Here is a 27557-nt window from a genome sequence, read left to right as displayed (position 1 = left end):
CTGACAGCAACCACTGGGACGCCTCATTTAAATGACTTCAGGTCCGTGGAAATCAAAATTAGGCTCTCAGTTAATATCTGGATTTTACAAAATCCCAATTAGTGAAGGAAATCAGTACCAATTCATTCTCCACCTTGATGGTGAAGCAAAAATCACACCATGCCAGCCCAGAACACAAGTTTAGGTTAATTATGAAGAAAATTTGTTGGTGCACTTTAAGGCTGCATGGTACAGTATACTATGCATTACTAACTGTAATCATCTTGTGGTGATTAAATTGCCTTAAAATATCAAGCTCACTTAATTACTGTCATTATCATCAGTAGAAAATTACACAGACCCAAACTGACAGGGTTAATTAGCCTGTTTGGGACGACAGGTTTTTCTCTTTATCTGTATGTGCCTGTTGAGTACTGATAGCTACACTTTTTATAGGATAAACTTAAAAATAACTGTATAGCTCACACATATACATGTACACAAAACTCACTCACAAACCGAATCACTGACTCACTCAACGACTGACTCAACTTCTCAGTCAGTCAGTAATGACACACCTCATCAATCAGTCAGTCGCTCACTGACTCAAACTCGACTCACTCACGGAGTGACTAAGCTCATCAATCATTCAGTCGCTAACTGACTCACACTCGACTCACTCACTGACTGACTCACCTCATCAATCAGTCAGTCGCTCACTGACTCACACTCGACTCACTCACGGACTGACTCACCTCATCAATCAGTAATTCGCTCACTGACTCACATTCAACTCACTCACTGACTGACACACCTCATCAATCAGTCAGTTGCTCACTGACTCACACTTGACTCACTCACTGACTGACTCACCTCATCGATCATTCAGTCGCTCACTGACTCACACTCGACTTACTTACCTCATCAATCAATCATTCAGTCGCTCACTGACTCACACTCGACTCACGCACCGACTGACTCACCTCATCGATCAGTCATTCGCTCACTAACTCACACTCGACTCAGTCACTGACTGACTCACCTCATCAATCAGTCAGTCGCTCACTGACTCACACTCGACTCACTCACGGACTGACTCACCTCATCAATCAGTAATTCGCTCACTGACTCACATTCGACTCACTCACTGACTGACACACCTCATCAATCAGTCAGTTGCTCACTGACTCACACTCGACTCACTCACTAACTGACTCACCTCATCGATCATTCAGTCGCTCACTGACTCACACTCGACTTACTTACCTCATCAATCAATCATTCAGTCGCTCACTGACTCACACTCGACTCACGCACCGACTGACTCACCTCATCGATCAGTCATTCGCTCACTGACTCACACTCGACTCACTCACTGACTGACTCACCTCATCAATCAGTCAGTCGCTCACTGACTCACACTCGACTCACTCACCGACTGACTCACCTTTTCGGGCAGTTCTTCACTCGCTCACACATATAAACACACTCACGCACAATGATACACATGTAGGGCTTAAATGTTCTTACTTCTTAGGTGGCACCTGGCCCACGTTAACCCGGACACAGATGACCTTGCGGGTCTGCATGCCCTGGGAGCAGGGCCCGTTGGCCTTGAGGCCCGCAGCAGACCTGGAACCCACGCTGGTGTTGAGGGCCGAGGCTGAGGGGTCTTCAGTGCAGGGGCCCCAAGGGCCAGTCTGCCAGTGGTAAACTGTACAGGCGTGCTCATTGCAGTTACGCACCTCCTGCAGGGAACTGCTGTTGGGACACATGTCCCCACCTGCATACACACACAGGCAGACCAGTTGTGGACTTTGTAGAGGAATCCAGCATAAAGAAACGTCTGCATGTTATGAAGCAAACATTTTAAAGAGCTTCTGCTTCAGGTTCTAGTCTTTGATATGTGCAGGCATTCGTTTCAGATGATCTACCACACCACACTACGCCGAGAAAAATCGGATCAAAGTCTGTGAGGTGAAGTTTAAGTGACAGTTAAAAGACTGTTAACCCTCCTTCCCCTGATGATTGACAGCTGGGTTTGATTCTCCTGCCCCCATCACATGCAGAGTATTCATCTCTATCTGCTAGTCGCAAGACTGATTCACATCCCTATTCTCCACCTGACGGACAGAACACATCCAAAATTGCGCTCTCCCTTCCCTTTCTCACACATTTTCTGTCTGTCATTCTGTGTTTCAGCCTGTATGTCCCTCTCTCTCTCTCTCCCTTATTCTTTGTCTTTCTCATGTCTGCTCAGCAGAGGACAGAGAAAACAACATGAGAATCAGAACCCTCGGTGCTTCCGAGTAATTGCAGACAGTTACAGCTTTGGGAAGTGATGGAGGGGCATTCTGGGACTGTAAGTCCTCCACAACATCGGCAACATCCTGAGATGAAAGCCAGCCGGCTCCATAATGAGCAGCAGTGTTGTTCAGTGGCCTATTGGTTGCGGAGCGCCGACTCAGACATTCAACCCTGATGGGAAATGAACAGACCTCCTTTCTGCTGACTGTTGCCTGCTAACATCGCTGACTTCCCATGTCTGTTTGCAGGTTCTTCCAGTTCTGTAGACCCAACAAGGCCACAGGCCCAAACTGACCTAGAAAATAGGGATGGGGCTCACGAGTAGCGTAGAGGTCTAATATCCTGAATCGCAATGCAACTCAGGTTCAAATCCTGGCTGCAGCAATCAGACCTAGCCGGGAATCCCGCAAAAGGCTGTATTAATTGAATGGCCGGATAAGGAGGCCTTGCTACCCCGTGTTCTTGCCTCTCCTCATGACAGGTTTGGCATCTGCAAGCTAACTGTTGTCATTAGCCTGTAAAGCGCTCTCCTCCAACAGATTTTGTTCAAAAGAGTTTGGGGTTGGACAGAGGGAAAGTCTATCAATTCTACAGGGAGGTGTAGTATATTATTTATGAATGGTGAAGCCATCTCAGTCCAATCTCAATGTGACAAATGGAAACACTTTAATGTTAGTCAAATGACACTGCTTATGAAACACAGGTTTATTAATGTTAGCTTTATGAATGTCAGCACTTTGCTGACATACTCACAAATTAGCTTTGAAAGAAATACATAATGTATTATGTCTCTGAGCTAGTGTGGTTACATTTAGTATGCAGCTTAAATTATGACATAGTGAAGCATAGGAACACCAAACAGACGGAACACTGTTCTGAAAAAAATAGGCATCTTTTGGGAGGTTTTCTTCGCCAGTAGCAGGCTCTCAAAATAATAAAACAGCATAGATGATGATAAGAAGGCTTCCCACATTGGTAGGACACCAATTAAAAAAAGTCTACCCAAATATCTACGCTGACAACTAAATACTAGTACTACTACTACAATGAATAATATAACTACCACTGTGTTTACTACTAATGCTACTACCGCTAAAAGTAGTACTACTACTACAATGAATAATATAAGTATCACTGTGTTTACTCTTAATGCTACTACCACTAATACCAGTACTACTACCACTACTGCTGCTACTATTAGGAATAAGAATACAATGTACCAAAAAGCTCTGGAAACTTGGGCACTCTAGAAAGACCTTTGGAAAATTGATATTTAGTTGTTAAATATTTTTTATATCAAGATAATTACAATAAATCAATTTAAAGCAGTACAAATACTGTAGCACAACCACAGAACCAATAGCAACTACTAAAAACCACTGCTAATTTAAATACTGACACTACTGCGACCTTCTAAAACGGTTTGGAATCAACCCTACGGTGTCCAAAGGCTAGAGAAAAATATTTACAGATTGGCAGATCTAAAATCACATTATTTAATCTGTCAACACGGTGCTAAGGTTAAATGTAGCTAAAAGCTAGCGTCAATCACAACAGTTACCCTCCATCACTGTGATCCATGCCACTACCATTGCAGTGACTGACGGGAGTCAAACAACAATAAAAACAAATACATATAATGAGAAACAGACGGACAGGGTGAAAACATCATGAAAGACAGCTTGGAAAGCAGCATGAAAGCTGTACAACGACTGAGACATACTCTACATCCTATTAACGCCTGCACTGAAAGCAGACAACACGCACGCCACACAACATTACTCCTTCCACAGTACACAGTCTATTAGCCACCTTCGCCAGCGTTGTAGGCCAGTATGGAGCGAGTCCTCATCTGCTTCCCCTCGATGGTTTTGCTGGAGCAGGTCTGAGAGCAGGAGGACCAGGTTGTCCAGTCACTGAGGACACAGTCTTTGGGGCAGGGTACCAGGCAGACAATGGGTTCTGGGACCGGGGTTCCTCTACACAGCTCTATATCCATAGTGTCACCTGGGTGGGCAAAGAGAAAGGAAAGCTCAATTTGTACTGTCAAACCTTTATAGAAGGGTTCCTTACAGGAAACAATCTGAAATGACAAACATCAGTTGTACTTGTATTATCCTGATTACAGGACGAGCCACACCACACTTGATAGGTTCAATTGGTGGGATTGTGGGTGATCTTTTTCCTCAGCGTCAATGAATGTTAATGAATACATTTATTTTTTCTTTAATAAAATTGTACCCAGTTACCAATTCCGTGCTATCCCATTTGTATCGTATGGAACAATGTACACATGAGCGGCTGCTCCGCGTTGACTGTAGACGAGATGGCAGTCGGCCAGACAAATAACATCCACCTTATTAGTTTGCACTATGTAGAATAGATCAATGTTTTTGATTGAATCAACATAATAATTATGCCCTTTATAATGCAACAAAGCAACCTTTTACATTTTTGGCAAGATTCAGTCTGATTGTTTCAAAGCCACAATTAGAATGTTTTTTACTTGTATTTTGCAGGCTAGAACAGGTAAACAAGCCTGTAGTTATCTACACTGTCTAATTCAATTTTTGGTAATAATAATAATAATAGTGTTACTGATTAAAACATTATTAATTAATGTCAAACCCTAATGTCAAAAATTCTCACAGAATTTATGCACGCACTGAATACTACATAAAGTCTATACTGCAGGCTTCATCATAAAAATCTAAAGCTATTTCGACTGAAAAATGTAATTTGATTTTGTTAACTAGAGAGTTTAAATGAGTACAGCCTCAGTGTTCACTGTGAGAGTTGAAGATCGGGAAGTGTTTCCACTAAGAAGAAATAATAATAAGAAACAGCAGTGCGGCTTCTTATCACAATGGTCAGTCAGCTTGCAGGCACCAGACCTGCCATAAAGAGTCACTAGAACATGATGAGACGCGGTACCGGACCAACCCTCCTCCCTTAAACCCAGAAGGAGTTGTGCCTTAGTCTACCGCAGCACTTGGATGCCTGAACGTTAATCAGTTTCAATGCACATCTTTTACTAGCACAGTGGTTCCTTTTCGGTGACTGTTTCATAGATGGTAATTAAGGTAATCCAGGATAATCTGCCAAATGTATGAATAATGATGTCCCTATTCTCAATTTAACTTGACAGGAATGCTAAATTACCATTGGAATTCCCATTGGAACTTAAACATTTAAACAACATAGTTAGGATTCATGGGTTCAGTATTATATACTCAAAAATTCTGTATGTACTTTCAGCAGATAAAAATGTTGCAATGAATTGAGTTTGGGACGTTTCTCATCATTCCAGATGAACACGACTGCATGGGAAATATATGTATCCTCCGACGGTAGTTAAAAAAAAAAAGAGTTTCAGGGTGAGGATGAGTTGAGCTTGAAACCGTCCAATCGGCTTGCTTCTGCATTAAGATGTCGCTATGATGACGGCTCAGTAAACCGATGTTGACTGAACTGAGACGGTGTGGAAATGCAAAGTGACAGGAAAACCCAGTGACTCTCACATTGGTGGAGACTCAAACGGGTCCCATCTTAAGCGAACGGGCTGTCAACGATGGATTTCAATTGGGAATTAGAATTCAGGAGACTCACAGTTCTGAGTATTGACAGCGGAGTTTCAATATTGTTTGTCCCTGTATCATCGAGTGTGTTTGTTTGCTGTGTGTGTGCGTGTGTGTGTGTGTGTGTGTGTGTGGCAGTTTCATAAGATTCACCCTCACTCAGTGTATCTGAAGAAAATGTACCGCAGCCAGACATTGAGCCCAAAATCTCTAGGGGTAAAAAATTGCTGCAATTCGTAACAAAAACAAAATCAATTTCCATCAGTGGAGACTGGTGGAATCAATCAATGCCAGTCAAGAAAGGCAGAAAAGAACAAAATAGGTTGTGCATCTCACAGAGCAACAAGGAACACACCACCTGGATGGACAATCATTTTACTGGGGGGTGCATATGTTCTGTGTGAAGTAAGATGAGTTTGCTGAAGAGCTTTGGTGAATTGCTTGAGTTCCTGTATTTAGAGGAAGTTATACTGTGTGTCAAATGACAATTGTCGCAGTGTGCTTTAGAGGCAATTCATTTCCTGGCCTTTGTCTAGTCTCTAAAGTGCATCTATTTGATATCTCTTTCATCTCTGTCCAAATTTGCCTTTGTATAACATTCTCAGTCTGTCTGTATCTCTTTATATGTCTCTGTCTGTATCAATCACATTTTATCTGTCTATGTCTGTCTGTCTCTGTAATTGCAATTCAATATGTGTTTTACTGGATGGTTACCACTATTTCCAAAGCAATAATGTTTATGCAGCAATAGTGATAGGGTAAAACAACTCTCTATATGTCTCTGTCTCTCTCTGTAAATCTGTATGTCTCTGTCTGTCTCTGTATGTCTCTGTCTATCTCAGCTGGTCTCCGTATATTTCTGTATGTCTGTTTATCTCTGTATGTTTCTGTCTGTATCTGCATGTCTGTTTATCTTTGTATATCTCTGTATGTTTCTATATATCTCTGTATGTTTCTGTATATCTTTGTATGTCTCTGTTTATCTCTGTATGTTTCTATATATCTCTGTATATCTTTGTATGTCTCTGTTTATCTTTGTATGTTTCTGTTTATCTCTGTATGTTTCTATATATCTCTGTATGTTTCAGTATATCTTTGTATGTCTCTGTTCATCTCTGTATGTTTCTGTATGTATCTGTGACCATGTATGTCACTGTATATGTTTATAAACTACATCTATTTAATATCATTCTGTATTTCCCAGATAACTCTGACCAGGATTGTCAAATCAAATGATATTTTTATATTGCACAAATCTTAAACAAGATACATTTCAAACCGCCTCAACAAATAAAACATGCAAAACAATTCCCAGACAGCTGCCTTTCTCTTCCGTCAAACAGCCTTCAGTATTAAAGTGTTAGAGTGAAGCCACAGAGATGCAACGTTAAGGGAGTCCCTGGAGGGCCAGAGAGATTTGATTGTGAGCAGTGTTTAATTGCTCAGGCTGAACGAGTGAAAGGGAGAACGGGCATCGTGTGGCTATGCTGAGCTAGGCAGGGTGGAAAGGAAGAGGAGACTGGGGGGGTATAGGCTGTGGGAGGATGCCTGGAGGGAACTCCTAACAACCATGATAAATGGCAGGGAGGCTAACCACCATACTCTCCCCAGTCATCTCCAGCTTTTCACTTACTTACAGTACACCCACAAGTAACAGGACTGAAACAGAGGTCACCTTTAACAACACAAGATTTTTCATTCCGCGAGTGAAACCCTGACTTTTCATCACAGATTGGCTATATCACAACAGAACAGTGGTTCCCTCAAAACTGGAACCTAAAGGACTCTATAATGAGCATTAACCAAATCAATTAACATATAGAGCGCCACCACACACACACATCAAACAGTAGCAATTATCACAAAACTTCATTTTTAAATTGTGTAAAGGTGCAGGGAATGTCCAATACACAGTTTGGCAATTTGAATCTGATCAAACAGATTGAAACAACATTCAGCCGATCGTTCGTTTCTGCGGTTTTCTCACCGGTGCTGTTGACACACTGGACCTGAGGTTTCTGTGTCCCAGGACCACATGGCAGGTCCTCGTCTGGGACACACTCATCTAGCCTGACAAGCTGCCAGTCCCAGCAGCTAGGGTCTTCACACGGGATGGCTTCCACCAAGTGTGGGCAATTCCCTGGCCCTCCTGTCGGTTCGTTGCTTATCTCCCGTTTCCTCAATTTAAAACCTATGTAGACAAAGAACGTGCCAAACATTTCAATAAGGAAAATAAAAACATGACGAAAATAGACATGTAGCTATTGTCTATTTTTGTACTCGGGGGAAAAAAAAAACATCTGTAATTGTTCTCCGCTTATAGTTTATCTCTTCAACAGCCCTCTTGAAATGAATAGAGTATGGTATTATAGCAAGATTAGGATTACTGCACAAGAAGGAGCAATTCATTGGCAGGTTAATTGTAAGGACTTATACTCATGCTGTGGTCTAATTGACAGTAAATTGATACAAAAGAGAGGATTTCATTGTGAAGAGCCAACGAGTAATTAGAATGTAGGTGTTGGACCACCCACAGATTTTAGATACTGCTTTTATGCCAGCAAATTCTTTGAAGAGGACATTACCATGGCTACAATAACACCTACATTACTAAAGCACTTTGCTACAATGTAATGTAGTGAAGGTACAGCTTGTATAACAGTGTAAATTTGCTGTCCCTTAAAAACCGCTGGCAACAAAAGTGAGTACACCCCTAAGTGAAAATGTCCAAATAGGCCATTTTCCCTCCCTGGTGTCAAGTGACTCGTTAGTGTTACAAGGTCTCAGGTGTGAATGGGGAGCAGGTGTGTTAAATTTGGTGTCATCGCTCTCACACTCCCTCATACTGGTCACTGGAAATTCAACATGACACCTCATGGCAAAGAACTGAGAATCTGAAAAAAAGAATTGTTGCTCTATATAAAGATGGCCTAAGCTATAAGAAGATTGCCAAGACCTTGAAACTGAGCTGCAGCATGGTGGCCAAGACCATACAGCGGTTTAACAGGTTCCACTCAGAACAGGCCTCGCCATGGTCGACCAAAGAAGTTAAGTGCTCATGCTCAGCGTCATATCCAGAGGTTGTCTTTGGGAAATAGACGTATGAGTGCTTTGAGGGAACAATGAATGCCAACATGTACTATGACGTACTGAAGCAGAGCACAATCCCCTCCCTTCAGAGACTGGGCAGCAGGGCAGTATTCCAACATTATAACGACCCCGAACACACCAAGACGACCACTGCCTTGCTAAAGAAGCTGGGGGTAAAGGTGATGGACTGGCCAAGCATGTCCCCAGACCTAAACCCTATTGAGCATATGTGGGGCATCCTCAAACAGAAGGTGGAGGAGCGCAAGGTCTCTAACATCCAACAGCTTTGTGATGCCGTCATGGAGGTGTGGAAGAGGACTCCAGTGGCAACCTGTGAAGCTCTGCTGAACTCCATGCCCAAGAGGGTTAAGGCAGTGCTGGAAAATTATGGTGGCCACATAAAATATTGACACTTTGGGCTCAATTTGGACATTTTCACCTTGGTGTGTACTCACTTTTAGCGTTAATGGCTGTGTGTTGAGTTATTTTGAGGGGACAGTAAATTTACACTGTCATACAAGCTGTACGCTCACTACTTTACATGGCAGCAAAGTGTCATTTCTTCAGTGTTGTCACATGAAAAGACATACTAAAACATTTACAAAAATGTGAGGGGTGTACCCACTTTTGTGAGATACTGTATATATAAATAAATATATATATATATATATACACACTACCGTTCAAAAGATTGGGGTCACTTAGAAATGTCTTTGTTTACAAAATATAAAAGCACATTTCCATTAGCACATGTCCATTAAAACAACAGCAAATTGATCAGAATACAGTGTAGACATTGTTAATGTTGTAATTGGCTATTGTAGCTGGAAACGTCTGATTCTTTAATGGAAAATCAACATAGACAGAGGCCCATTATCAGCAACCAGTATGTGTTCCAATGGCACGTTGTGTTTAAGTTTATAATTCTAAAAGCCTAATTGATCATTAAAAAAACTTTTGCAATTATGTTAGCACAGCTGAAAAATGAAAAATGGAACAGGCCTTCAGACTAGTTGAGTATCTGGAGTATCAGCAATTGTAGGTTTGATAACAGAAACAAATAACTTTATTTGAAAACATCAGTTTACTGTTGTTCTGAGAAAAGAAGGCTATACTATGCGAGAAATTGCCAAGAAACTGAAGATCTTGTACAATGCTGTGAACTACTCCCTTCACACAACAGCGCAAACTGGCTCTAACCAGAATATAAAGAGTAGGAGGCCCCGGTGCACAACTGAGCAAGAGGACAAATACATGTGTGTCGAGTTTGAGAAACAGATACCACACAGGTCATCAACTGGCAGCTTCATTAAATAGTCCCAGAAAAAAACAGTCTTAACGTCAATAGTGAAGAGGAAACTATGGAATGCTGCCCTTCTAGGCAGAGTTCTAGGCAAAAGATAAAGCCATATCTCAGACTGGTTAATACAAATTATTTATTAAGATGGGCAGAAGACACTGGACAGAGGAAGACTGGAAAAAAAGTGCTATGGACAGACAAATCTAAATTTGAGGTGTTCTGATCACATAGTAGAACATTCGTGAGATGCAGACCAAATGAAAGGTTGCTGGAGGAGTACTTGACACCATCTGTCAAGCATGGTGGAGGCTATGTGATGATCTGGGGGTGCTTTGGTGGTGGGGAAGTGGGAGATTTGTGCAGGGTAAAAAGGATCTTGAAGAAGGAAGTCTATTACTCCATTATGCAATTCAATGCCATACTGTACCCTGTGGACGACGCTTGATTGGAGCCAATTTCCTCCTACAACAGCACAATGCACAGCTACAAACTATGTAAGAACTATTTATGGAAGAAGCAGTCAGCTGATATTCTGTCTATAATGGAGTTGCCAGCACAGTCACCGGATCTCAACACCATTGAGTTGTTGTGGGAGCAGCTTGACCGTACGGTAGGTAAGAAGTGCCCATCAATCCAATCAAACTGTGTGGGAGGTGCTTCAGGAAGCATTAGCTGAAATCAATTCAGTTTACCACAACAAACTGATAAGTAGAATGCCATAGGTCTGCAAGGTTGTAATTGATGCAAATGGAGGGTTCTTTGATGAAAGCAAAGTTTGAAGGACACAATTATAATCTAAATTAAAACTCAGTATTTTTAACCTTGTTAAAGACTATATTTCCAATTCATTTTTATATATTTCCTATTCAAACAAATTTCATGCATATTTTTATCATAAACACAGACATTTCAATTGACCCCAAACTTTTGAATGATAACGTTTATATAAGTTAATAGGTAACTGTTTCCAAACTATTGACTGGTAGTGTATATATTCTTCAACTATACTATATACCATCTGGAACGTAATATGTTGTAAATTACGTCATGCAGAACTCATAATAGATAATCTCATAATAGATAACCTCATAATTTATTACTCATAATAGATAACATAATAGGTAAAACAATCCATAATGACAAACGGCATGTTAACAGATTTTCCACTGTTTTGTAGCGATAGCCACCAGTAGGTTTGACAGGGACATAATAAACCATAGTGTTATGAAAGCACTCTGTAAGCATCTCGACACACACCACCCACACACAAGCCTTACAGACTCCAGTGTCTATCCAAGGCTCCGCACATACCTTTCTTCCCATCTTGGACATTGCAGTTCTCATAGGTGCAGGGTCCCCAGGCCCCCCAAGGGGACACCTCACACTCGATGGGACAGGGGATGTGGCACAGCTGGGATGTGTCAGGAATGGGACCGCCACACAGCTTGCTGTCCACGGGGCGAGACGCTGGAGACATGGACGGTTACAGTTACAGGCACTCCAACACACTTGTCCTGCTGTAATCGCAAACGTACAACATGTTCTGAAACGTGTGGATGTAGAAGACGAATGCAGTGTTCAGAGAAACATTTTAACTGACCACCCTGAGGTGAAGGCTTCCTTTGCAATCGGTCAACCATATTTTCCATTCAGCTGATTGACCGTATCAAGCACTTGTGTACTAAATGTTTACCAGTGTGAGTGCTTATGAAAATGTAGTGGAAAAATCCAAACAAAGGGTGTAAACAGTTGTTTTCACTTTAATGAAAGTCACTACACACAGTCCCAGAATAGAGTACATAAAACCCACAGTCAAGGTTAACTATAGTTTATGAACGCTGCCATATTCCTGCTATTCCACTTTGTTTATAGTCACACTGTAAGCAAACTGTCCGGATGAAAAATTAACTCAGACGATTCCTTCAATGGTGTCTAACACATAAAACAACGTTGACAGGCCATGCGCTTGTCACTAGAGACATACGAAGGCTGTATCGAAGGTGTGAGATTGTATCACCTCATACATATTCCATAAAGGATCCTCTAGTGCTAAAATCTCATGTTGTTGTCCTTTCTGAATTAGAAACTGTATACACATGCAAAGGGCAATTTCTTCATGATTTTCTTGGCAGGAGAATAAGTGAAGTCGACTGCAATTTTCCGGAGGTTCTTAAATGAGCTTGAATAAATGGTTTTGTTTTCAGTTGGAGTGGAAAGTTGGTGGGTGGTTTTATGAGTGTGTCACATCGAAGCTGTTTTGGAATCCTGCACATTGCAGGTGGTCCAGGCTGAAGCAACAGACGCTCCCCCTCACCTAACAGATGGTCCCTCTACCAATGGCTCTACCAGGCCAATAGATACCCCTCTGCTGGAGCTTATGAACACGTGCACAGACACTGTGACATGCACGGAAACAGAGCAGATGCACGGAGGAACAGGAGACAAGCAAACACATACACACACATCTGCAACTATATGCCAGACAGGTCAAATACATGCAGGGACATTCAAAATGCGATCCAAACGTTGCGTCAACTGTCGCATTGCTTGCAATCAATCACACACGTGCACAAGCACACATTCCTACCCAGGAGGGTGTGAAGATCAAGTTGTCCTTGTACCTGTCTACCCAGTTCTGACAGTAATGGGGTAGAGGTGGTACAAGTCTTCAACTATTGACTCAGAGCTTCACACCTTAGCAAGTCAATAAAGCTAAAAACAAATTCTGAACATACATTGAAAGTGAGCCAGGCTTTGATATGCAAAATGAATAATTCACTCACAAACATTTTGGGAGTCAAGTACTGCATTTCATAAGCCAGATAAATCCTATCTATGTACATCAGTCCATTCTTAGTACAAATTGTGGACTTACTGAGGAATGGTGTTTGCGATAAACAAAAAGACAAAGTCTTAATGAAATGATTTATAGAATGTGCTCCTCTTCTACAATGAACACGTGCTACAACTAATGTTAGTGTGGCTTATGGAATATGCAAAGCATATGTGAGATGTTTTTCTCCCTGTACTCAGCTGAGAAAAAAAAAACATCTCACATATGCTTTGCATATTCCATTGGGGAAAAAAAGACAAAAAAAGACCAAAAAACAAGACAATCTGTGGCAAACGTGCCAGGCAAATATGTGGTTGTCCTTTTCCAGATGATTTTAAAAATGTTTATGTTCCAACTTACGGGAAAACACATGTTGGTGTTGAAATGAAACTACAGCACTTGAGATGGAAAATATGGAGAGGCTATCAAGACAAGCCACTATATGAAAACATCATTGAATCATCCATCAAGATGTAATTGCATGCGCTCATACCGCACTTCATCTGAGAGGGAGGTCAGGGCAACAGAAGAGCAGACAAGCAGCATGGGGTCTACTGAGACAGGAAGTGGTTTCTAAAGGCACCTACCTGTGATTTCAAAGCTGATGGATAGGAGAGGGGGAACACTAGGCTTCTGCTGGTTTGGGACCTGACCTTCTGCAGGCACAGGAAGAGACAACTATTAGCAAAACTGGGGAAGGAGAGGGAGGGAGAGGATTTTGGAAGTTGAGGCATGTTAAGTGCTATCTAAGGGGTCTCTCACAATAAAACACAGTGGATTTTTTTTTAACACAAGGGCTGGGAAACACAGCAGGGGTACTGGAGTCCTACAATGTACGTTGAAGGTGCTCCAGCAGGATCTGTCTAGTGTCCCCTCAGCGCTGGTTTTAGCATTTCCCACCCTTGAATGGTTACGGTGTGGATTCAGGTTGAACCTGGACCTGTTCTTCTGAGAGCCTGGCGGTTTAGTTTATGCATGCAGTAGTGGCAGCAGCAGACATCACTGAGCCAGTCTGAGGCAGCCGGGAAGATTACCCACTGATGGGGGAAGAGGAATCCTGCTCCAGGAAGATAAGAACACTTTTCCTTCTAACTCCCACACACGCGCTAACGCACACAACCACCACACACACACCCCACGCATGCAAGCGCTCAGTGGGAACACACACACGCACTCACTCTCCAACAACATCAGCGGTATCTTCCCTTCCAATGTATGCATTTATCTTTAACAACAATGTGTTTTCAACATGCATAAGGAAATGATGTGGATTAATGTTTTAAGGACCAGTTAGACTGACAGACAGACAGACAGAGAAAGCAAGAGCAAGCGAGAGGGAGACAAAGACAGAAAGTGACAGAAAGAGAAATAGCAATAGATAGAGAGACAGAAAGAGAGAAAGAAAGAAAGAAAAAGAGACAGAGAGAAAGACAGAGACAGAGAGAAAGACAGAGAAAAAAGAAGGGAGAGTTTGCATTGTTGTTTATGTCCTGTAAAGCGTCAGAGGCATTGTCTGCCACAACAACAGAAACATCTAAACGTTTCTACAGTATAATTAAGGTAGAACTTCCTCCTCATCAAGGAACCTGCTTAAATGCAGTCAGCACTTCACCAACACTTACCCGCATAACAGCAGAAAAACCTCCTTGCATAATAGCTAAGTCTGCTTCTCGCATTACGGAAAGGCTTAATATTTTCCACAAGCCACCTCCACCGTTAATGCTTAGTCTCAGAATCCTTCCTAATTAACTGGCATTGACTTCAAGTGGGCTTGACAGGTGAGTGTCAAAGCCTGAGAGTTCTCATTTTTCCGCTGCGTAGGAGTCATATCAGGACAGTTGATGCACTTGGGTTATGTTATTAAAGGAGTTCCACTCTCCTTATTGCCTCTTGCTGCAGTATGCAGTGTTCAAGAGGCACTACAGAGGTTCTGCTATGGCCCCAGTATTCCTGCAACACACTTTCAGAGAACACGCATACCAAGGTGTGTTAAAATGGTGTTAATCAGGAATTGCTGTTGTTAGGAAATGTGGAAGTAGATCTTTGGTCTTTAGTTTTGCATTATTCAGATCCTGAGTAGTTTTCCCATTACTTGGAATGGGAAAATACTGTACATGACAATGCGTGTTAACGAATGTGTTAGACACAAGGTAACGAGCGCAACGGCATGTCTTTGATGTTGGAATAATTTCATAAGCAAACTTGTGACGATGTTCTCTTTGTTCTAGTGAAGGATTTCACGTGGGACTGTTTCGTACAAGCTTCAAAGAAAAAAAGTGCAACAATATCAGACGTGTCATGTCGTAGCATAGCATTTGGTTTCAATTATTCCGTCCAAGATGCAGGTTGGATTTCTTCACAATAAGTCTTGTTTTAGAGGCAGCTCTAACCAGAAAGCAGAAATTCTGTTATCTGTTGACCCAATGTTAAGAGTGGAGTTTACATCCCAAGTCTAATGTTAGTAGTTAAGGAGAAGGTTAGGGTGAGGTAAGGGTTGGCAGTGGTTAAGTTTAGGTTAAAGTCAGGGTTATGGTTATGGTTTAGGGTCAGGACTGACTAATCCTCAGAGCATGCAGCCCATTTAAAATAAAAACACTGGACTCATCGCTGAGGCATCCAATAACATCATTTCAGCCTCAGAGGCAAAAGCTGCCAAAAGAAAAAGATGGACCTCAACCTCAGATGGTTTAATAACTTATGAACATAGAACCGTCAGATAAGCTTTCTTTGTGGTTATTGAGAAAGTTGCACATACAAAATCACTGCATGAAAACTTAATCAAGACCATATCTTAACATGCATTCCGAGCATATGTCAATGTTCATGCCAATGTGTCCGGGTCTGAAACAGACTGATCCTGATACATGTTGGCATACGCTGTGTTGGAAAATGGGTTCTAACATGTCCAGTTTTGATACTATTATACGCAGGGAAAGGCTTTGTAATAGGCAAGTGTTGAACACATAAAACGCTTTATTATAGGAACATGTCGTACATTGAAAATACTTCCTACCATCTTTGTCTTTGAGGTTATTGAGGTAGGTCAGTAGTTCTGCGTTGGCCTGGACACAGTACACCTCTCGATTCTGTAGGCCTCCCCCGCATAGGCCGGTCTGGTTGCTACGCCGACGGTCCTGTTGGCTTAGCAACGAGTCCACTCTACAGTCGCTCCACTCTGTAGTCCTCCAGGTGTAACTGTGATGGTGACAGACAGAAGTATTCATGGGTTTTATGGTGTCAAAACACATGTACTTTCTGATTGAGGTTTCTTTAGCAAATCAAAACCTGTCAAGTCTGTGCTATAAAAATACATGTGTGACTTTAACTGAAGATTCAGCTGTCAAGTTTGGAATAGATGTAAATTAACTCTAACTGGCTAACTCTTCAACAACAACTTTAGGCTAATTATTTCCAATCCATGTGTCATGAGTAATACGAAAAGTTGTTGTTTTGAATTTTTGTCATAATAATAATGTCTTGCTATTTCAATGCCAAAGGTTTGATAGACTGTGTGGTCTCACCGTTTCACAGATTGGAAACAGGGCAGCGTAATGCTACAGTAGTAGTTGCTGTATTTCATTGAAGGTAGTGTGTGTGTGTGTGTGTGTGTCTGTCAGAATACAGCATGGACAATTATCCTCATTGATTCAATTTGACTGAAGTCTGTTTCTGGAACTAACCCAAATACTTCGGCCAATATTTCTCTATGCTCTTTAGTTGTTTTCTTTTTCTAATCTAGGCAGCCTTCAGGGTGTTAGCACACATAATCTTTCCAGGCGATTGAAAAGGTCTTGAAAGCCACCCTATCAGGTTACTGTGGTGATGTTTGGGAAAAAACACCACCATGTAAAACATACACTCTACTTAAAACATCACAGATTCTTGACACCAACCCACTTCCAAGCTGTGTGCCTACAATTCCTGTCCGGGTTCTGTCCCAAATGATATAAAAAAACAGATACATTCCAGAAACTCAACATATCAATAATTTTCTGCTAAACTATGACACTGATTTATACAATCAATCATCTCCAACACAGTAAGACACACTCACGTGGCACATGGAGGTACTCCATCCCCTTCCGTGTCACATGGCTCCGCCTCCTCCAGTGGAGCACAGTTCTCCCCCTCCCCCACGGCGAATTGAAGCACACGTCTCGACCTGGTGCGCTGGCCCCTAGGGGACTTTGGATTGGGGTCCGTGCAGGCCTTTGAGCAGGGGCCCCAGTCTGACCAGTCGCTCAGCTCACAGTCCTTAGGGAGAATGCAGGACTGGATCGTCAGAGGGAGTTCCCTGGGCTGGCAGAGACTGAAAGGAGGGAGACATTGGTTAGGACAATCATCTGAGATCCGTAGTGGATCGTGGTAGTGGTTAGGGTTAACAGGAAGCCTGGGGTCATTCATCGATAACCGGGACATAAGCCCGTGATACTAACGAGATCATGTACTGTCTCACACACATACATGGCCCAAACTAGCATGCACACCATAATGACGGAGCTGCATGAGGTGTGGCGCCACGGTTCCCGCGTTGAGGTAGTGAATTTCATTGTTGGTTCAAATGCACCCATGAAAGGACCATGGGTGGATAGAAGGAGGGGTTTTGTACATGTAATACAACAAAGGACATTAAATGAATCATATCAGTTTAACATCTACATAAACTCTGACGGGTTGTGCCTTCAAAAGAAGAAACAACTTCTGATCAATCACCGAAAGCAAGCACTGTTAATCATCCAACTTGGCGCTAATGAATAAGCGCTGCCTCTTTAAGCTCTTTGAAATTATTCGGAATTCTCTCTAAAAGGCGACCCTTTTCTGTTACTTGGTTTGCAGCGTACATCGCCTTTCCCCTGAGGCAATGCAGCCGATGAGCTATTACAGCTAATTACAGCTCTGCTTGGTTTAGAAAGACGCCGTTGCTGCCACACTTCACCTCCATCTCCTCACACGTCTGCTAGAAACCAGTGAAACTGGTTGGAAAAACGTTTGTGTGTTTAAGTAATGTTTTAGGTCCCATGTCTCTGTAGTTTATTACACTCCTCAAGTCTTAAATGTGATGGGCCCACAGGTGTGACGGAACGGAGAAGCTGTGTTGTGCCACCAACGAGGCATGCTGGGAGATTTATTTTCACTGAAACACAATAAGGAATTAATGAATGTGACAAGTGAGGATAATAGCTCACTTCCTGACTCATAAAACTTTACACATTCTTAAAAAGCTTTTATGCATCTATTGACCCATTTTCACGGCACTCAATCTCTGAGTATTTGATGTTTCTTTGTTGTGTCTACTGTCTATTCTACTGCATTGTTGTGGGATTTTTGAAGTCTTCACAGTAGTCATTATTTCTTCATCTCCGTCTTTCAGACAGAATGGGGACATACAAACAATTTCACTTGAAATAAGAGAGTATAAATAAAACACTCAAATTCAAAGGTCCCTAAAGGTTGCGTAGCAGATAACCTTGATAAAAGAAAAGCTGAGTGGTTTCTACGGCCAGGGTAAATCAGTGACCAAAAACAGAGGCTTATGGCACAAGGATATTTTTTTTAAAATACGTACATTTATGGTTTCTAGGAGAATTTCTGTTTCTGCAAACTGGACAAGCAGAGGCTACCATACACAAGATACAGTAAAAAGTCCACAGATGGCTTTTATACAGGTTATTTTCTACAACAGGGCTCAAGCAAAGAGTCCTGAGAAAGCAGTGGACCATCGATGAGAGATTTCTATCAAACAAAATGGGAAATGAATTCAGCAAGATGCTAGGAGGACAACTGGCTACATTCACTGGGTTATCACTTCAGAGGGAAGTTTGTTCCACTTTTCTGAAATGGCAAAAACAACTATGAATATTTCAGAACCAGAAATAAACAAGTCAAAGATTAATATTGATGTTCCTAAGGGCACAAGGGTTGTTTTCACGGTAACTTTGAAATATTTGATCCTAGCAACTGCTATAAAGTTGGCACCAACAGCGCATTAATGAATACATTTAGTACATAATTGATCAAATCTGTGGCATGCTTTCATCTTTCCTTAAATGCACAATACCAATACATGTACCAATATGTGAATTGTACAGCTCATCCGACTCTTGATGTTGTTGTTTTTTGCCATTCATTTGCAATTTATGCTAAGCTAACATGTTTTTTTTAACATGGTTTTAGGATGATGATACCAAGCTTTATATCCACAGGGCATATATTTGTAAATTATTTGAAATTGCACTGAAATGTGCCTTTATTACTATGTTTCTCAGAAACGCACACATAATATGGCTAAATAGATACTAACCTAAGTGCAGTTAACTTTATAAAGTGCATTACAGAGTGCATTAAGATTCAAAAAGGAATGAGAATGGGTGAATATAGAGTTGTAAAAATTTGAGTAGACATCAGAACGTGGGAGTGCAAAAAGACAGAGCAAATACCCAGGATCCCCTACCAGTCATCTAACGGGGGTAAGAAAGTCACTAAGAATTATAGGTTTAAGAACATGTATGGCCATTGCTATTAATGTCTGGACTTCATGTACAGTACAGTACATCACAGCATAATACTTTTCTTACGATTCTGATGGAGATTTGTGATCAAAAACTCTGGTCGGTTTAGATTATGTGACCGGTTCATATGGCTATTTTCAGATTGCGTTTTATAAAAGGAAAGCCAAGAGACAGCTCACCATGATGACTAACATAAATACCCTTCTGAAAAGACAAAAACACAGGTTTCTTATGACTAGCATAAATGTCCTAACCAGGCTAAAAGTATAATTTTGAAGGACAATCAGCACACAAAACCAACTGAGACATTACGCCAGACCTGAAAAGCCAAACCTAGAGCCACTCACCTGAGTCCCACTGTACTCCCATTCCTGTGTGCACAGCTCACTGCACGATTCTGGTATCCCACCTGGATGTCCCAGAAGGGACTCTCCTGCCGGTTGAGACGGTTTCTGGTTCGTTTTTTCTGAATCAGCTCTCTGGTATCTGGGTCTTTGACCCCAGGTCTCTCCCTACCCCCCCCCTTACCCTTCCTCCTCTTGGCCTGCCGCACCGGCCGAGAGATGGGGAGGGAACAGGGGGTCCAGGGGCCCAGCCTCAGACTGTACACCCCCTCGGCCCCCTTGCAAGGTCCTGGCTTACAGGTTTGGAACTCCGTCAGGTTGGGGCAGGCAGAACCCCCAAAGAGAGGAGGTACCAGGACACTGCGGACCCGGTTCTGCAGGCCGGTGCCACAGGTTTTTGAGCAGGAGGTCCATGGAGTGAACTCAGACACCACACACTCCTGAGGGCAAGGGATCAGGCAGGCTTGCTCCAGCCGAGGCTTGGGCTCAAAGTACTCACAGATGGCGTCCTCTCCGGGGGACTCGTCGGCCTTCAGTATGCAGCCCACCTCCCGAGTCTGGATGCCCTCCTTACCCACATTGCAAACGTGCGGCCGCATGCCCCCAAAGGCCCTCGCCGACACGGACACACATTGGCTCCAGGTACCCAGCTGCCAGTCGTACAGGTCTTTGTGCCAGTCGCACACACGGAAGCAATTCTGCTGGTTGGAAGGCCGTTGGGACTGGTAACAGTTGGTGTGGAGGGTGGTCCAGCCATCAACATGGGCACACCACACTGCCCGGCTCTGGCTGCCCCCGGGGCCACAGTCACTGCCCATGCATCTCCCCCACGGCCCTGGGAAAAACAACAGGCTCACCATTAAAATATGCATAAGGGGGATGTCCTTTCGAACATCACACATTGTACATACAGTGTTTCTCGATTGCTTTAGCTAATTTCTTGAAACAGTGTTATCATTCTCAAAGCTCTTGGTGCATTTGTCAAAAATTGCTTTTATGGTAGAGCACAACAACATAGCTCCCCTGCAAAAGGTCATAACTCCCCCAAAAACATATACAGTGGGGAGAACAAGTATTTGATACACTGCCGATTTTGCAGGTTTTCCCACTTACAAAGCAAGTAAAAGTCTGTCATTTTTAATAGAGGTACTCTCCAACTGTGAGTGATGGAATAAAAAAAAAAAATCCAGAAAATCACATTGTATGATTTTTTATTTGCATTTTATTGCATGACGTAAGTATTTGATACATCAGAAAAGCAGAACGCAATATTTGGTACAGAAACCTTTGTTTGCAATTACAGAGATCATACGTTTCCTGTAGTTTTTGACCAGGTTTGCACACACTCCTCACGATACATGGCCCCATCCATCCTCCCCTCAATACGGTGCAGTCTTCTTGTCCCCTTTGCAGAAAAGCATCCCCAAAGAATGATGTTACCACCTCCAAGCTTCACGGTTGGGATGGTGTTCTTGGGGTTGTACTCATCCTTGTTCTTCCTCCAAACACGGCGAGTGGAGTTTAGACCAAAAAGCTCTATTTTTGTCTCATCAGACCACATGACCTTCTCCCATTCCTCCTCTGGATCATCTAGATGGTCATTGGTAAACTTCAGACGGGCCTGGACATGCGCTGGCTTGAGCAGGGGGACCTTGCATGCGCTGCAGGATTTTAATCCATGAAGGCGTAACGTGTTACTAATGGTTTTCTTTGAGACTGTGGTCCCAGCTCTCTTCAGGTCATTGCTGTGTAGTTCTGGGCTGATCCCTAACCTTCCTCATGATCATTGATGCCCCACGAGGTGAAATCTTGCATGGAGCCCCAGACCGAGGGAGATTGACCGTCATCTTGAACTTCTTCCATTTTCTAATAATTTCGCCAACAGTTGTTGCCTTCTCACCAAGCTGCTTGCCTATTGTCCTGTAGCCCATCCCAGCCTTGTGCAGGTCTACAATTTCATCCCTGATGTCCTTACACAGCTCTCTGGTCTTGGCCATTGTGCAGAGATTGGAGTCTGTTTGTTTGAGTGAGTGTGTGGACAGGTGTCTTTTATACAGGTAACAAGTTCAAACAGGTGCAGTTAATACAGGTAGTGAGTGGAGAACAGGAGGGCTTCTTAAAGAAAAACTAACAGGTCTGTGAGAGCCGGAATTCTTACTGGTTGGTAGGTGATCAAATATTTATGTCAATCAATAAAATGCAAATTAATTATTTAAAAATCATACAATGTGATTTTCTGAATTTTAGACCTCTACATGCTTTGTAAGTAGGAAAACCTGCAAAATCGGCAGTGTATCAAATACTTGTTCTCCCCACTGTAACTCTTGCTTCAAAACAAATGTATTGTCTCACAATGAACGTCAATTCCCTGAAAATGAAAAATTCCTTTGGCAGTGTGTAAACAATGGTGGTCAAAATGTTTAGTTGTTCTGTCAGTATGACAGTGGACCTTGGAAATGTTCCTTCTATCTGCATTTCAGTCTTGTCCTATATTTTTATTTATACTGAATGTTTACTGTATTAGAATGTTTTTTTTGTCTAACTCACTGAATTATATTGTGTATCAAACTGAATCCTATTCAGATGCCAATTACAACAGTTCAAAGTTTAACACTACACATTTCATTCACATTTCCACTGACACTTTTTGCAGTCATTTTTTACATAAGGTTACTGCCTTACACCACAGTAAACAGAAAACTTACACAGCATAATATAATACGAAAATACATCAATACAAAAAAAAAGGAAAATAACGTATAGCCTGACACTGTAACACAGTAAACCTGGAGTTCTACACTAAAGACTCCTCACTCCATGTCCTGTGGCTCTTGTTTGTCTGGCTACCGATTTTCATCGACATCACACATGATATTTTCCCTAGCAATGCAACAATGGAAACATCTTCATGGATGCCATAACCATCCCCTGAAATGTTCTGCTGCGATCAATTTAGTGGACGTTACAAAAAATCCATATTACTGTAATGATATTCATGGTATATATGCCTGACAGATTTTGACAATAGAATGGACTATTGTGCATATGATAACTTACACAATGAAATAATGAATATGCTTTGGAGACTATTCAACTGAAAAGCAACATAATCAGTTTTGATCAGCTAGATATATTCAGTTGGAAAATCATGCAAAATTGTTTACAATTCAATTGGTAATTGAGAGAAATTAAAATCTGTTGTGAACAAGTGCCCAGTGGTTTGGACGTTTGCACATGTTGTTTTGAAAATATTCATTATCATTTGAGAGTTGTGCCAAAGCAATTGAGCAAAACTGTAAACTCCAAAGGCAACAATGTACACAGATGTTAGGGACATCAACGGAGACACAGCAGGGTTCTGGGCTGGTTGTTCATGGCTCATTTGGGTCAAAAGCAAACCCGGGACACAGATATCACTTGGTGAACCAGCATATATAATGAACCTAAGGTACATTGTCAGATGCAGATGATGGACCCGTTAAGATGTACAGAGTACTCCAACATTGCATTTGTATTAACCCAAAGGAGACAGACATATGTTGTTACTCAGAGTATACAGTACCTATTACAGAAGCTCATTCCTTGATGTTGAACACCATAATAAACCACAGTAAGAAAGCTATTGCTTAAATGCAGTGCTGTTCATTGACTCACTGAGCCCATCCCAATGTGTGGCCGGGTTGTGCTCCGATCTTGTCATCCACAGGCTGGTGATCGAACGACTGAACCAGAAGACTAATGGATAACTTCACCTCGCACCAAGCCCATGTGCTCACACGGCCAATTGATTGCGTCAGGCTTTGAACTCTGGACAACGTCCGGGTGAGGACGCCTTGTGTTTACCCTGGTTAACCCCCCCCCCACCCCCCCCACCCATCTGACTGAAACGGGCTGAAGCATTTCCTGCAATTATCAGACCCGACTCCTTCAGAGGACAGGCTATTAGTGGACGGTTGTCTCTCAGCTGCTGCTCTCTCTTGCAGGACACCCCTTCAATCAGCTTGTCAGCATGTGAACACGAGGCTCAAAGCATATTCCACATGGATGGATTATTTCCACCTGTATCAACACAAGATCAATGCCCTTCTGTCAGACCACATATACGCTCCACAGATTGTTGTGATTCAGTGGATGTCTGGGCGTCCGTTAGCTACAGATCAGACTGGGGTTTATTTAATAGTCTTTAGAAATGGGGTGTCTGGGGTATTCAGCACAAAAGAGGCAGGGGGTAAAATATCTGGAGCAATCCGGAGGCTTATCCCTCTATGCTATTTGTCTGAATAAATGAAATCCTAAAATGATTTCACCAATAGGAAAAGAGGCCTACATTGAAGTTGCATTCCACACATGGTGTCAGTGGTGTGATCGTGCACTGTTTCAGCATTAGGACGTGACAGTGGACTTTGTGTCACAGAAGCCAAACTGACATCCTTATTCCACAATATTAGTAGGGTAAGATCATCCACTAAATGAAAGAACTGAAGGACAGTTTTTAAAGGTGTGTTTGTTAGAGTGAAGAAAAAAACACATACACCTTTTTCAAAAAGCAACCTCTCCTACAGTAATTTTGTTTGTGACCCCAACTAACATTCACAATGTCCAAAGGGATTAACTCCAAAAGACTCCAATGCAGTCCTCTCTATAAGCAAAAGATTAAGCTGGAGTAAGAACAAAGTGTAATATCCTTACTGTTGGGAGATTCTCTGTCTCCCTGGTGTCATTTAATGAGCTTTGGTTATCTGTCTAACTGTTCTAACAATAGGGCTGTTTACTGAGTTGTGGTTGATCAAGTTCCAGAGCATCTCTCTTGTTCTAAGACAGGCACTGCTCCAGAGCATCTCTTGTTCTCCAACAGGCGCTGCTCAGGAGCACCTATCTTGTTATAAGACAGGCAGTGCACCAGTGCACAACTCTTGTTCTAAGACAGGCACTGCTTACTGCCAAGGTCAGGGATCAATTCGAAGTGTCCTTGCTATCTGACAGGTACTTAAGTGGTGGTCCAACTGCCAAGAAATCCCTGTCATTACTTCTGGTTTGGGTGTCTTGTAGACCACTTAAAGTGTCTGTCATTTCTTCAGAATGTCACAACTAGTTTGGAAAGTTTTTATTATGACCAGATTAGTTTGTCCTTATGAAAACAAAAATAATATTTTATCACATCTCAGATGGCCAATGATATTAATAAAACTGTAAAAGAAAGCTAGCTAAGGCATTCATTTGACCTTTCTTCTTAACTGTAGTCTTATGAGATTACATTCTCTTTTGCTTAGCACAGTATCACAATTTTTTGTGAAGCAGACACAAATTGCTAATTAGAAATGTTTGACCTGCACATGAAAAAGGTCAAGGATGTATTTTCATTCCGATTTTGAAAGAAAGGCATGTAATTGGTTAACTCAACTTGTCTGGAAAAGGGCGGTGTTTGCAAGAAAATCTCAGAGAATCTCTGAAACTGCAGCAGTTGTGGGGTGATTCCGGTCTACAGTGGTCAGTACCTATCAAAAGTGGTCAAAAAAATTGAAAAGCGGTGAACCGGTGACAGGGTCATGGGCGGCCAAGACTCATTGATGCACCAGGGGAGCGAAGGCTGGCCCATGTGGTCTGATCCAACAGACAAGCTACTTTAACTCAAATTGCTGAAAAAGTATATGCTGGTACTGACTGAAAGGTGTCAGAACACACAGTGCATCGCAGTTTGTTGTGTATGGGGCTGCGTAGCCACAGGCCAGTCAGGGTGCCCATGCTGACCCCTGTCCGAAAGGGCCTACAATGGGCATGTGAGCATCACAACTGGATCACGGAGCAATGGAAGAAGATGGCCTGGTCTGATGAATCCTTTTACATCACGTGGAAGGCCAGGTGTGTGTGCGTCGCTTACGTGGTGAACACATGGCACCAGGATGCACTGTGGGGAAAAAGGCAAGCTGGCGGAGGCAGTGTGATGCTTTGGGCAAAGTTCTGCTGAGAATCCTTGTGTCCTGCCATTCATGTGGATGTTACTTTGACACGTACCACCTTCTTGAGCATTGTTACAGACCATGTGCACCCTTTCATGGCAACAGTATTCCCTGATGACATTGGGCTCTTTCAGCAGGATAATGTGTCCTGCCACAAAGCAAAAATGCTTCAGGAATGGTTTGAGGAATACAACAACGAGTTCAAGGTGTTGACTTGGCCTCCAAATTCCCCAGATCTCAATCCAATCGACCATCTGTGAGATGTGCTGGACAAACTGGTCCGATCCATGGAGGCCCCACCTCACTACTTACAGGACGTGAAGGATCTGCTGCTGACATCTTGGTGCCACATACCACAGCACACCTTCAGAAGTCTAGTGAAGTCCATGCCTCAACAGGTCAGGGCTGTTTTGGCGGCAAAAGGGGGACCTACTCAATTTTAGGCAGGTGGTCATAATGTTATGGCTGATCGGTGTGTTTTTACAAAGATTCCATAAAGCTCTGGTGAACTATGCAGGTGGTTTAGTTGAATACAAACATTAAACAGCCATATCAGGCACTGTATCAAAGATTTTCATAAACATCCCAAGATAAACCAACACTGTTTCCAATGGGAGTCTAATGAAGAAGTGTGGGCAGAACCTGCTAGAATTAACTAGAATGATCACATTGGCACTTTCAAGCATGTATATGTGAATATTTCCAGACAGCAATGCCTACTCTGGGACGCTGCTTAAAATGCAAATAAACATACAATGCAATGATCTGCAAATCATGTATACATATATTTAATTGAAAATAGTAAAAGACAACGAGTCATATGTTGATACTGAGAACTGTTATTGTTTTTGGAAAAATACATGCCCATTTTGAATTTGAAACCAGAAACATGTTTCAAAAAGGTTGGGACAGGGCTTTTGAACTGTGCACTGATAAGAAACCGGATGGTCCCTCTCCTCTTTAGTCCGGAGGATGCATCGTCCCTTGTCCCTTGCATACAGAGATTTCTCCGGATTCTCCAAAACTTTAAAGGATTTTATGTACCATAAGACAATGAGATCCCCAAACTATTTGCCATTTTACATTGAGAAGTGTTCTTCTTAAATTGTTGCATTTTTGCAATTTGCCCGCATAATCTTTCACAGAGAGGGGACCTCTCCCCATCTTTACTTCTGATAGACCCATCCTCTCTGGAATTATATTTTTATGCCAAACCATGTTACTGACCAGTTGCCAATTGACCTAATTAGTTGTGTGATACTCCACCAGGTTTAGATTTTTAGCAACACATAACTTTTCCAGTCTTTTATTGCCTCTGTCCTAACTTATTTGAAACGCGCTGCTGGCATCAAAAGTGGGCATACCTTTTTCAGGAAACAATAACATTTCTCAGTTTCAACCTTTCGTATGTTGCCTTTATACTATTTTCTAATGAATATAGGATTTCAATGATTTGCAAGTCATTGCATTCTGTTTTTCTTTACATCCCAACATTTTTGGAAATGGGGTTGTACATTGGACTTGATCTTTTCTCAGAAAAAGGTCTCCAAATGTCGTCCATTGTGATGAGTAGTTTTATTAATACAAGACCTGTCAGAATGTGGACCCAGTCCCACCTTACACCAGAATGCTCAGCCACTGGACATCCTCTCCCCTTGGG

At 42.2% G+C, this 27557-nt stretch overlaps 1 protein-coding gene across 9 annotated transcripts in view; it reads right to left on the bottom strand.

Annotated features, from left to right (window-relative positions):
- The window catches only part of LOC105021890 (thrombospondin type-1 domain-containing protein 7A), a 109410-nt gene that overhangs the window by 38744 nt on the left and 43109 nt on the right, over positions 1-27557 (bottom strand). For 5 of the 9 annotated variants that reach the window (XM_034288856.1, XM_034288857.1, XM_034288862.1 and 2 more), the window contains exons 2-11: positions 19944-20775; positions 17142-17396; positions 16101-16282; positions 13675-13743; positions 11566-11721; positions 7852-8055; positions 4099-4293; positions 3848-3886; positions 3507-3542; positions 1510-1762 (exon numbers count right to left, since the gene is read on the bottom strand). In XM_034288856.1, coding sequence (XP_034144747.1) covers positions 1510-1762; positions 3507-3542; positions 3848-3886; positions 4099-4293; positions 7852-8055; positions 11566-11721; positions 13675-13743; positions 16101-16282; positions 17142-17396; positions 19944-20775 — 2221 coding nt within the window. The remainder of the gene's footprint in view (positions 1-1509; positions 1763-3506; positions 3543-3847; positions 3887-4098; positions 4294-7851; positions 8056-11565; positions 11722-13674; positions 13744-16100; positions 16283-17141; positions 17397-19943; positions 20776-27557) is intronic. The other 4 variants (XM_034288861.1, XM_034288863.1, XM_034288859.1 and 1 more) reach the window with 3 other exon arrangements.

The sequence above is a fragment of the Esox lucius genome, chromosome 20 (genome assembly GCF_011004845.1).
Source record: "Esox lucius isolate fEsoLuc1 chromosome 20, fEsoLuc1.pri, whole genome shotgun sequence".
NCBI lineage: Eukaryota > Metazoa > Chordata > Actinopteri > Esociformes > Esocidae > Esox > Esox lucius.
The sequence above is the reverse complement of the archived record's forward strand: the minus strand, read 5'-3'. Positions and strand labels throughout refer to the sequence as shown.